The 12,947-nt window shown below is 35.5% G+C and overlaps 1 protein-coding gene across 1 annotated transcript in view; it reads left to right on the top strand.

Moving 5' to 3' along the window:
* The first annotated feature begins 207 nt into the window (after positions 1-207).
* LOC120778179 (probable serine/threonine-protein kinase DDB_G0267686) overlaps positions 208-12,947 on the top strand; it is a 129,914-nt gene continuing 117,174 nt past the window's right edge. Inside the window, exon 1 of the mRNA XM_040109916.1 lies at positions 208-605. Within this exon, the coding sequence (XP_039965850.1) occupies positions 471-605 (135 nt within the window). The 5' untranslated portion in view covers positions 208-470. The remainder of the gene's footprint in view (positions 606-12,947) is intronic.

The raw sequence follows: 12,947 nt of genomic DNA, 5'->3' as shown, positions 1-12,947 counted from the left end.
AAAATTAATATAAAACAAAAACTAAAAATATACCCAAATATAAACCCGAATCCTGTAAAAATATACCCAAATCAAAATAAAAAACACAATAACAAAAAAATTCAAGTATTTTATAATAATTAATTAAAAACGAAATTAATTTAAAATAAAAACTAAAAATATACTCAGAAGTATATCCAAAATATACCCAAAAATATACCCAAAATATAACCAAATCACCTAAAAATATACTCAAATCGACATAAAACACACAACAAATCGAATATTTTTTGTATTAAAAAAAGTGCTACTGCCAGCCAGTCCCCCCACACCCTCATGTTAAGAAAGTGAAATTTCACGCACACACACACAATAAAAGAAAAGTGAGAGAAAAGTGCAAATAAATATTCAAGTGTAAATTCTTAACACCAGTGTTTAAATCATAAAGCGACAATATTTTCATCGTCAACAACTACAACAACAGCAACACAATGGGTACGAAATCGCCTGGTGGACCGCAACGTTGTCGGCTGATATTACAGCGCTGTCTCGCCATACAGCTGAGCAAACCCGGTCATACCCCGGAGGACTTTTGGATGTACGATTCGGGTTATATGATCTTTCAGGTGAGTTGCCACCGAAAGTGCGCACCGACACACGCATACATGCAACAGCACATAAGTGTAGCAGAAGCGCAGCCGTAAACATGTTTTTGTGGCACACATAAGTGTTGTTGTTGTTTGTTTGTGCATATACACATAAGTATGCTGGAGATATGTGGGCAAAGCCGCTTTTTTCACAACTTTCTTAAACGCTTTTTTTGTTGTGTTTTTGTTGTTTTTCGTTTATTTTACGATTTAATTGTGCGCCAGTGTTGGCTGGTGGTCGCTTGGCGGTCGGCGGTCGATGCGTGGCGCTGCCGCGAACTGGCTTTCGATTTGTGTCACACTTAAGCCGAGATATGCTTTGCTCGCGGCCTTGGCCCTTTTCTTCACGAGTTTGTCCACTTGTGTGCTAAACTTGACTTAACTTTCAATTAGAGTAAATAAAAGTACAAGCACACACACATACATATGTACGTGTGTATACATTGTGCAGACAGCATTTGTATTAAGTATCGCCACAGCTCGCTCGTAGTTAAAAATCAGCGAAAATTTTATTGTGGCAGCGATTGTCGGCCGTGTCTGCGTCGATTTCAGTGTCTTTAATTGTTTTGTCTCTAGTAAAAGGTAATTGTTGGACTATTAAATTTGAGCTACAACTGTTTGTGAGCGCTGACACATATTTTTACGCACACATATACACATATGTGAGTATGTCGCCCATTCAGCTTGCGCGTTAACTTTCAAATTTCAATTTAAAAAAAATTTTTAGGCATTGCAAACTCCCTAAGTAGGCTTTAAATTGATTATGTCATATATACGAAGACACTGCAAGACCTGGCGAACTACTGGCTACAACAATTGATGATTTTGACGTGCGATACCGTTAATTGTTAGTGTATTTTTATGCGTAAGAAACCCTTAATTTTGGCCGCATTAAAAAAGTTCCCATACAAAAATCGTATTTTGATCGATAAGTGTCCGTAGTAGCTATTTATTATCGTGGCCGATCTGAACACTATATCGGAAACTATAACACTGCCTTGGTGAATAATCCATGCCAAGTTCCGTGAACATATTTTCTCAAATAAAAAAGTTTTCCTAATAAAAACTTTGTTTCGATCTGTGAGTTTATATGGCAGCTATATATATTCGATTCGATGCTATAATAATTCGATCTGAAGAATTTTTTTGGAGATTGTACCTTTACTTTAGACAGTAATCTTTGCGAAATGTCCTAAGGACATCTTATCAAATAAAAAAGTTTTCCATATAAGAACTTTATTTTTACCTGTCAATTTATATGGCAGCTATATCCAATATTGGTCCGCTATCGACAATTCCGACAAATAAGCAGCTTCTTGAAGAGAAACGGTCGTTTAAAGCATTTTTGATGGGATCGAGTTGGATCTCCATTGGCTTCTTGCTATCCAGAACTACACGAATATAAGTCACGTGTGCTTAGCTCTTATGCGCCAACGGGATCCTTTTGACCTAGAGTAGAGCGCAGGAGATAGATCTACTGAACATATTGCATTAAAGTAAGCACATCTTTCCCCAATCGTTGAACTTTTTGCTAAGCATTGCTCAAGAAATATTTATCCGGTAAAACTAAAAAAAGTTGTATGAAAAAAGCTGAGATGGATTTGCAAACCTGAAACTGAAACATCTCAGTTGTCTTACGTGCAGTGAAACAGAAAACATACCCGAAACTGACATTAGCCGACTCAACATATTTGTGATGGGCTCAAAGCGCTTTGTCCATTTATAAGGGTCTTATGCTGCGATATATAGGAGTTTTTAGGCACCACAACGGACCGAAGTTCTAAGCTGTCGAAGAGAGATCCCTCTTAGGTTCGACCTCTTAACCTTAACTAACCTTTCTAATTCCGCTCAAATGCCGCTATCTTCGACTACTTATTAGAAAGCTATTTCTTCCCTTCTTCAAACCAAATCGAAGTATGACGTAGAACTTTTTGGTAATCAAATTCGACCTTAAAATATATAGCAACGAAATATATTTTCAAAAAAGGTTAGGGAAAGTACATATAATTCCCAAAACTCTGTAAAAGTAGACGAAGCTTACTATATATCATAAAATAATCATATTTGGAAAGTATATGTATAGTATATGAATTGCCTCTGAGTGAACTCGAAAAAAATTGTAGATTGAATCTGTGAATTACTGAACTTGTGGAACATAAGACTATAAATAATTGAACTTGTGGAACACTGTGCTATAAATAATTGAACTTGTGGAACACCAAGCGGTAAAAAAAGGAATTGAGGAAGACAAGGCTATCACTGCGATTTATTTATGTTCCAATCAAAATAGACGACTTACTTTGTGCTAAATATAAACTGGGATTGCATTTACTAGTTATTTTACTTGGCATTTGTTAACAAAGAGGTCTCTATTCAAGGAAACGGTGCTTTGGACACTTTTGTGGCATGGACAAAAGAGGCACACGAAGTCTTAGCGCCTGCTGAGAGCAAAAAATATTCTCAAAACTCGCTTGTTTCCAAAACAAAATTTTAATTTCAACAGACTTCGACTTATTTCCACTTGAAGAACCAAATGAATTCAAAATATTTATAATTAAGCCAAGCGTAAGGATGCTATCATAAAAAAGAAACTTACCAAACAATACAACAAAATATCTTTTTTGCACATGACTGCACCCGCACAGTAGTAAGGCACGTAGTTAGTTTTGATAAATCGTCTGCAGCCGAAAAACTTTCAAACAACAATTGCCACTGCAACAGCCAAAAAGTTGCTGGAGCAACCAACCGCCATCTCTCGCACATGTTTTCTAACGCCAGCATTTCCTTCCAAACAAAACAAGCGCCCGCTAAAGCTGGCTTACTGCAGGGAAGCAAAAAGGTTGTGCCTTCGACTAGGCGTCACAAGGACTAGACATGCCACAAAATGCAACTTGCAACACTGCAACTGCCACCGTGAAGCATACGGAAATAATTCACTATTTGAATTGCGCTTCATTGGCAGCTCGGCATGGTGAACTGCATTCGTTGCACCACGCACACACTTTGCCACTATTGTGCCCCAAATTGCAAGTCAAGCGGAAATATGGCTGTCCGCCCTGCAAACACATCCCACAAACAAAATATATCGTGAGCTTGAAGACACCCGCTTGTGGCTGAACCTTTCTGTGTGGCCTTGCACTTGCATACTGCGCTGGCATTGCACATCTGCGTATGTGTGTGTGCGTGCTTGTTGCGGGTTATTGATGACTTTGAGAAGTTATTGCACTGCAATTTCCGGTCTTTGTTTGTTTCGTTTTTTTGTCTGTTTTTTGTGGCTGTGTGAATAGTGCAATTCTAAATGGGAGTACGAATATACACAGATACATATGTATATATGTATGTAGGTATGCATTTCTAGTATTGTATTATATACATATATATGTAAATATAACTACATATATTAGAAAAAGTAAGTTAACTATAGTGACTAGCAGTCGCTTTTGTAGCCTTTAAATGGCTCTATTCCATTTAAATTTGTTTTAAGAGTATATATTTTCCACGAGAAAGAAAGATTTTTTCATGAAAATGGAGAATAATAGTCGATTTTATCAAATTCCGGGAAAAAGCAGTCGGTCAACCTTATTTTATAACGCTCGCTGGTGATGATAACGCCACTACTTCGCTCATTTCACAAGAAATAAGGTCCGATGACGCCGCCATACCACAATCCGCAGCAAACGGTAAATTTTTGGTTGCGTTTTCGGAACCACACCTGGATTTATCTAACCTCAATAGCAATAATTTGGTTTGTTGAAGAAGCCATTAAACCCAGAAAAGGACATCATCTGAGAAGACGATTTTTCGATGAACGTAATTTTCTGAATTTTTCGGAGACTGTGAATTTGCGTATGGTCTTGAACCATTTCCAAGCATTGTGCCAAAGTAAAATTTGACATGATGAAATGGCAATGGCGAAAATTCCTAAAGTTTGCATTGATTTGCGCATAAATAGATTTTTTTAGTATACCGGCTTAAAATAAACTTTTGTATAACATTGTGACAAATAGGCAAAATAGTACAGTCCACGAAACACTTTTAATTCGCACTTTTTGGGACGGTCTTCAGCTCTTTCCGCCAATTTTGTTTTATCTCTTCGATTGGCTGAAAACGGATTTCACGGGGCGGCAATTTCAGTTTGAAGAACAAGATAAAATCATACGGAGCCCAATCTGGTGATTACGGTGGTTGATTGAGGGTATTTACTGCGTTTTTGACCGTTTGTTTCTCCGGAACAAATTCATGATGCACCAAACCACGAATGTCAAAAAAAAACAATGATCATCTCTTTGATTTTTGAGCCGCTTTGACATGGTATTTTTGGTTCGGCCCGTTTTTCCCCTCCATTTCGATGATTGTTGACTTGCAAACTCATAAACCGTTGTCTTACCGGCAGTTATAATGCTCTCCATGAATGTGGGAATTCGGATGATCAATCATGTCCAAAGATACCTGTTTACGGGAATTGTTTTGAAATAAATTCAGCTTTATCGGAGCGATTTGAGCAAGTTTCATAACCAAATATCTACCAAAATCTTTCGAACAGACTCACAGATGACTAGATCTCTCTAACACTTGCCTGGTGATTATCTAGCACCATATCCTAACCTTTTTTGTCATGTCTTCAACGATCTTTCGACCGTATTCGAAAGCTTTGTACTACTCGTAGGATTGGGTTTTTATAAAACTGAATAACCTTAAACCTTTTCCAACTTTTCGATTCCACACACGAAATTTGATTAGAAATATAAAATTTTAGACAAATTCTTTCCTCGATATTTTAGTCCATTGTAAAATCACAGCACACCACTGAGGTGTAGCGACTTAAGCAGCTGCTCAAAGAAACTCGTTGGCAGATTACGCACATATTTAATTACAATTTCCGGGTGCTACTGTTGGAATTGTCAATCATTTCCATGAAGAATTAGTTTTCTTTTGAGTTTTGCGCACTAAAAATAATTTATCCCAGGAAAATGTGTCCTGAAAAAAGGTCCATTATAAGGAGTTTATCTTAAAATTCAGGCACTATATATTATTAGTATTGTAGAATAAAAATTGAGAATACATAATTTGTATAATTGCTTCTAAATAGGAATTTGTTGATAATAAAATCGCCTAAAAAAAAAACGTCTTGAATCAGGAAAAAGTACTTCGATCATTATGTTAAGTAGCACAGCAAAGGCAGGCTATAATTGCTTGCTTACAGTGAAGCCCTCCTTTAGACTTATGAGTTTCTAATAACAAACTAAACTTCGCAAGAATTTAAAGAAAAATTCCGAAAAATATTGAAAAATATAATCTTATTCTTTAAAGAGCAAATTTGTTAAAAAATATAAAGTTCTGCAGCGGATTGCCATGAAGATCGACCAAAATTATCGACTGTCAAACTGAATTGATTTTTTCCCACCCATTTATTTTGTTTTCGCTGGCATGAAATATTTGATTTCGAATTGTTAGCCTAATAGCTAATTCAAACTCAATGTCTAATTTGGTATGGATGTTTTCCCGCTCTTTAATTAATTGCATCTTCACTAGGCGAGATTCCCACGCGGTAAAATTGACTCTCAGCCATTTCACTAGAAACTTGATTTATTTATCTTGCCTTATTTATGATATATTATAATAATCAAATAAAAATTTCCTTAAACTCCTTAATAAATATAATAAAAATAAATATTAATGGAAAGCTAGCGGGGGGGGCAAATTTTATCCATTTATTTTGTGTTACGAAAATTTCTCAGGCTTCGAACTCTAATACAAAAATTTGATTAGCTTTTTAATACATTTTTAATAAATCTAAACTAAATGTAATCTTAAGCTTAATATTCGTTAAGATTTATTGCTATTAATGCTTTGTAAGCTCATATTTTATAAGTTTGTAGTTTAGGGTAAATAAAATTTAAAAAATTTAGGTTATTGTAAAAACTACCAAAAATAAAATAAAATTAATCGTTCAATCTCCCATAACAAATTTTTATTTATTAATATTTTCTGCATTTAAATAATTGCTTAAATAAATGTAATTACAGAGTTAACAAAAATTAAATAATATATACTTTTCTTTAATTGTTACTTATAGTTTGTAAGTAAGCAAAATATATGTCATTTATAAAAATTTAAAAAATTATATTTTCTCTAATTTGATGCCACATAAAAATCACATTTTTTTGCATTTTCTGCCAACCAAACATTTTTTGCTCACCAATGTCAATATATGTACATATGTACATATGAACATAGGTCGGTCGCATAGAGGCCACTTACGAACTGTAGTTCAATGATTTAATTTTGCGAATTCATGTTATTAACACGAACGGCAACAACAATAATAATGTCATTATTCGCAAACGCTTTTCAAATTCACGCTCCAACAACAACAATTACATATATGAATATGTATTATGACAGCATTTGACATTGCACTTGACACCGCCGATGTTCACAGAATTTTATATAATTTCAGTATTAACGCGCTTTTTTCCATAGTTTTCTATTCACTCGCCGTTTTCAATGAGAAACTCTAATTATTGCTAATTTCGGAGCAGAGTGTTAAATGTTAATTGCCATGCTTCAGTTAACAGAAAAACCTTTGTTTCGAAATTTATTTATTTATTTAAATATACAATACCGAGATGCCTTCAGTTGCATAATGCCAGCGTTGCTTTATATTAGTTTACAAGCTAATTTTAGTTTATTGCACGAACACGATATTATTTCATGAAGTTATAGCGCGATTTATGTGATATAAAAACTTGATTATTTTTGTTTTTGTTTCGAAAATAAATATGATGAAGTATGATCTGGGTTTTGTAGTGATACAACTTATTGCTTTTATCTCCTTTGATTTATCTATTCTCTCTCGACTTATTTATATCTAATAATAATGATGATAAATGATCAGTACAACCTGGGGTTTCAAAGCTTCAACCAACTTACCAGCATTTCTTAGCATACTTATATCAACATCAATTCATCGCTAGCAAAACTGATTGTTTTGCAATATAAACTATTACTAGGAAAACTGGGTCTGTGAGGTGTCCCAGGCAGGAGAACATTGAAATGACCCAGTACTTCGATTCCATTCCTTACAATCTAGATCACTGAATCGCGGAACCTTAAACTGATAGTTTCTTCCCTGCTCACACAGGTGCGAGATATTTGTGGGCGGGGCGAAGTCAATGGAGATGAGTTGCTCCTTCGGATGAATCGAAGTTAAAAGCGAGAGTTGGAGTCTTCCATAGGCAGCTCTTCATCAGCTCTAGTTTCAGACTGCCAAACCACTGTAGCTTCTTACAAACAGATATTTCTACCATCAAGTATGCTCTGATAGCCGAGTGCCTATACAAGTTTTAAGCTCGGTGACTGGGCGCCCAATTTTTTTCATATTACACCTGTATACCTGTAGGTGCCCGACGCCAGCGAAATTGCCGGAAACTGCAAAGCCGACGAGATTGCTAGGGAGGGCACCCTTACCCAATGTCATCCGGTTGAAAGCGAATCAGTTGTCCGATGTCCTTTTGCACTCTAGCGCTGGACCTATGTACTCCAGTGAGCTTTGCAGGCGCTGCGATATTGTTCTGGCCCAAAATTAACAGTAAAAAGTCCTCCGAACTTTCTGCGATAATCTCGCAGCAGGTATTTTGACTGGACACTGCCCAATCGGTACACACGCGGTACGACTAAATAATTTGTTTGACGCTCTTTGCCAGAGCTACATGGAGAAAGCCGAGGTGGAATCATTTTGTCGCAGACTGATAAATGACTGATTGAAATATCTCCATAAACACCCCTTTGGAGAATCAAGCCAAGTGGCTGGGAGTGATGTTAATCGCCTTAATAAATTTGTGGTAAACTCAAAACGCTTCGTCGATCTATGAAGTGATGCACTTTAAGGAGTTTTTATGTAAAACAAATTACAAGTATTTGTCCAAGTGAGATCCATCGATTTTAGATCAACCCTAGACCTAATCTAACCTATAAAATGTGCTGTAATGTCAAAGCGTTTGAGTCAGTCTACTTGAGCACATACAATTTTACTAAATGCTTTTAGTACTTTTAGTCCGTGGATGAAGTTTGCCTGAGAAAGTTTAAGGATAAACTGATGGACCTGATTCAACTGAGCGGTTGCATTCCAAAAGATTGTAACTTACATACAAACTATTTAAGATATCGATGTACATTTTGAGTGCGTTATTTTTAAAGACATAATCTATCGGAATATGAAAAAAGTAGTTCTGTTTATTAATTCCAAAGTAGGTGTGTCCCTTAACTAAACTGTTTAAACAGCACTTTTGAAAGAGAACAAAACAGACTTTTATCTGACAGCTTAACAAAGCAAATAATTCACAAAGTCTTCTAGCAGATTTATACTATATAATATACATCAAATATAGTCTAAGCCAACATACTACTAGTGTAAATACTATTAAGGGCATTGCCATGTAAAGTTTCCACCCATTCCTGATGTAAATATCTCGCAGTTGGCTTTAATCTTTTTCGCACACATTAGTTTCCAATAAAATATTTGCATAAACCGTAAATATTTGATATTGAACTGACATCATCTCTCAAAATATATTTACATTAGATATTTGTGCCCTTCTTGACCACTTCAGTAAGCAATATTTACATGTGGACATATTAAGGTGTGCGCATGCCGGAGCAGATTAGAGAATATATGCTATGCCATGTAAATAATTTATGTAAAATGAAATTGTAAAATCTATTTCTAATGCGCATAATGGCTATGTTAAGTAAATACGGCCGATGAATTAACAACCACTTGACATTTGATTGAAAAACGCCGATCATTAGCTAGTTTGGGACACACTGGCAACCTTGGCGAGTCATAAATGCGTATGCCGAGCTCATAACTACTTACAACAAATAAGTTTTTAGCGCTCAAAAATTAGCATTTACAAATTGTCATAGTGTTGTGCAAGTTGTTGGTGTTGGTGGCGGCGGCACCAGTGGCGGAAATGTGCCAAACAAGGCGCGGAAATCATCAAATGTTCAACTGTGAGGCATTGTTTGCTGAAAACACGCATGCAAATGTGCTTACATGAGGCTTATAATGCTAAGTGTACTATACCATATATACATATGTTTGCTTGTATGTATATACATATGTAAATAGTTTATTCCAAAAGCAGTAAAAGTGTGCCCAGACGCATTTGCTATAATGAGTGGTTTATATTTACTCATGTATATGTATATTAGAGCGGGTCGTTATGCAGGGAACCAAAAAACGGAAAAATCCCGTGCGCTGCAAATATTTTACGGATCATTCTGAACAACTTTTCTTATGAAACTATGGGTCTAAAACCGGTTTCAGACATCGATTTTATGGCGAAGTTTTTTAAGGATAATAAAAGTTTGTTCTTTAGTTGTTGAGATATTCGAATGAAATTTAATAAGTGCATTTTGACATTATATTGTTCATTTGTCGGAATCGGCTAGATCTGACAACCATATCTCCCATACAAGCGATTATTAAGATTTTTCAAACTTCGCCTTAATAATTGCTGGTTCCAAACCTGTTTTAGACCCATTGTCTCTTAGGCATAGTTGTTCAAAATGTTCCATAAGACATTTCCCGTATACGCGATTTTATAGAAAAAATAATCGAACCGCCCTAATGTGTATGTGTATTAGGGTGTACGAAAATAATGTAATCTTTCTCCTTATATATTTCCTCTTGTAGAGAATTTAACGATAAATTTATAAAATAATTTTTCGCTGAGTCGATTCATTCAAAAGTTATTCGAAGTCAAAGTCCAACCCTAAATCCTTAAAGATATTTAGTACAATTTTCTTTATATTTTTTCAGAAAATAATGTCGCAATTCAAACTTTACTAGATTTTTTCAACGTTCGGCACACTACTATTAAAAAAATAATTGGCACACCCTAATACCTCGAAGCAAACGAAATTGTTACATCTTAACCGCCTCCCTTCTGAGTCATAAAACAAATTTGCTTCATTGAAATGTCGCTTGAACGCTAGTCTGCTAACAGTATTTGCTTAACAACCTACAAAAAGAACGTGCAACACAACAGACCCGCCTTTGTATGACGCTGTCGACAAGCATGCGCATATGTACTTAGTTCCGAACACTTGTTCTCCCAAAAGTAGAGCAGATGTTTAACATTTAAGACCGTGTTCGAAACAAATAAAAACGCTATTAACACAGTTTCGAATATGTCGCACTGTGTGCCAGTTAGCAAACTAAAATATTTTAGTTTTTTTTTTAGTTTTTTTAGTTTCTTGTAAAATTGCCTTTGCTTTTCCTTGCAACACTGCAAGTCTTATAATATTGTTTTACATACATATGTATGTATATATGTATATATATTTTGCTTAAATATCACCACTTTCTATTACATAACCCAAACAGCTTTCCACACATTTCTGCCATTTTCCCTCGAAATTTTCGTTTGCTTGCGACTTTTCGTTTAATTTTCTGCGTCGCAACAACAATGTACCGTTTTTGGCTATATGGCAAAATAAATTTGCATACTTAATGAGCGGAAATCAAGCGAGTCATCTTTTCTATACAATTTCACTTCACATTCGCATACAATTTGTCAGTTATGTTGGGCAGACAATACAGACAATTGACAAATTAGCGGTATTCACAGCGATGAGTTATAAAGTTTCCGAAAGAATAATGTTTTGACATATTTGTGGGTAAATTTTGAGTATTATATTATACTATTTCCCCTTTTTCGCGTATGCATATTGCTCATAGCCGGAAAAGCCCAAAAGAATGTCAGCATATCTTGCTGGACCTATAATAATTGATATGTGAGGTGTGCCAGTCTTTTTTTCTAATTCCTACTCTTCACATTTACTCTCTGCGAAACTTTTAGAAATAATATCTTTCCGAAATAATATCATGAAAAAATTTTCTTGAACCTAACATCGGACACTCCATGGAAGCGATTGTAAGAATATTATCGGAATCACTGTCTGGTGGCGGCGCACTCCCGCATAATGGGGCTAATAGGTCGACAAGACTGCAAAGCACCAGGGAGCATCTCTTGTGCACTTGTTCCTCATCGGCAAGACTACGCTGTAAGCATCTGAGGTCACCATGGTATGATAAACTGAAGGACTTATCGATATTGGCTGCAGAGTCTGTTAAAATTTGCGTCAAGCGCAGGCATCCTAAAGGATGACTACTTCTCTTGGACCTAGGAATTAAACTCCATCTGGTATCGCAAAGAATCAAAACAGGTCTATGCGTGGCTTATTGGCCTACAGGTTAGGTTAACCTAACGTCAGTACAAATAGTAGATTGTGGTGGTAAAAGTAAAATGCTTAAGATACTTGTTTCCAACAACAGTGACAATAAATATGGTCTACAATAGCAGTGTCAACTTGTTCAGTACCAGCTCTCTTACTATAAATGCCAGGGTTTTTACCCATAATCTGGTATTAAAATAAAGAAGTAAATATTTATCGCTTAATATATCATTGTTTTCAAAATATTTTCCACGACGACTAAGTTCCGCGCCAATTTTTTTTTTTTTTTAAGCATTCGTCCAGTGCGAATGAAACTTAAAGCAATATCAACAATATAAAAACACCAAAATCACTGCTTCTGGTAGTCAAAATAAAAGACCGTGGTAAGAAAAATACGTTAACAGACAAATTGTCTGATTGAAAATCTTAATGTAATGGGAAAAGTAAAAGATTTGCCCTTCACTCTCTTGAACAAAACTTTTTGTTTAGGTTTACCTTTTCCTGACTTTCCGGAATATACATATATAGTTTCGGTTTCAAAGGCAGAAACTCGTGATCCATGAACTCGGTATATACATATATTGCATACGTGTGGAAGAGGGACAACCTCTATACGACCCGAGCTCCTTTTTATACTCTGAACAGAGTATAATAAGTTTCCTAGGAGGTTTGTTAAACCCAGGAGAAAATGGAGAATATCTTATAAACTATATACGTAAATTATCGATTTAGTCATAACCATCTGTCTTCCCGTCAGATTTTCAAACAGACGGTATATACCCGATCTAGTCTCGAGTTTATGTGATAACGATCTGAAATTTGGCACATGTCCTTTTGTCCCCCTATTTGTCGTAGTCGTCGTTATCGGATCACTTTACTATATATAGATATCTTCAAGAAATGTTTCATGGATTATTGTCTAAGACAAAGGTATTATTTATTTTGTCACCTTGAAAGTAATCATCATTAGATGTAATACACTTTTTTCCAGTCCTCAAAACACTTTTCATAAACACTTTTTGGGAAGGCCTTCAGCTCTTCCAGCGAGTTTTGTTTTATCGCTTAGATCGACTGAAA

Source organism: Bactrocera tryoni, chromosome 5 (assembly GCF_016617805.1).
Source record: "Bactrocera tryoni isolate S06 chromosome 5, CSIRO_BtryS06_freeze2, whole genome shotgun sequence".
Classification (NCBI taxonomy): domain Eukaryota; kingdom Metazoa; phylum Arthropoda; class Insecta; order Diptera; family Tephritidae; genus Bactrocera; species Bactrocera tryoni.
The sequence above is the reverse complement of the archived record's forward strand: the minus strand, read 5'-3'. Positions and strand labels throughout refer to the sequence as shown.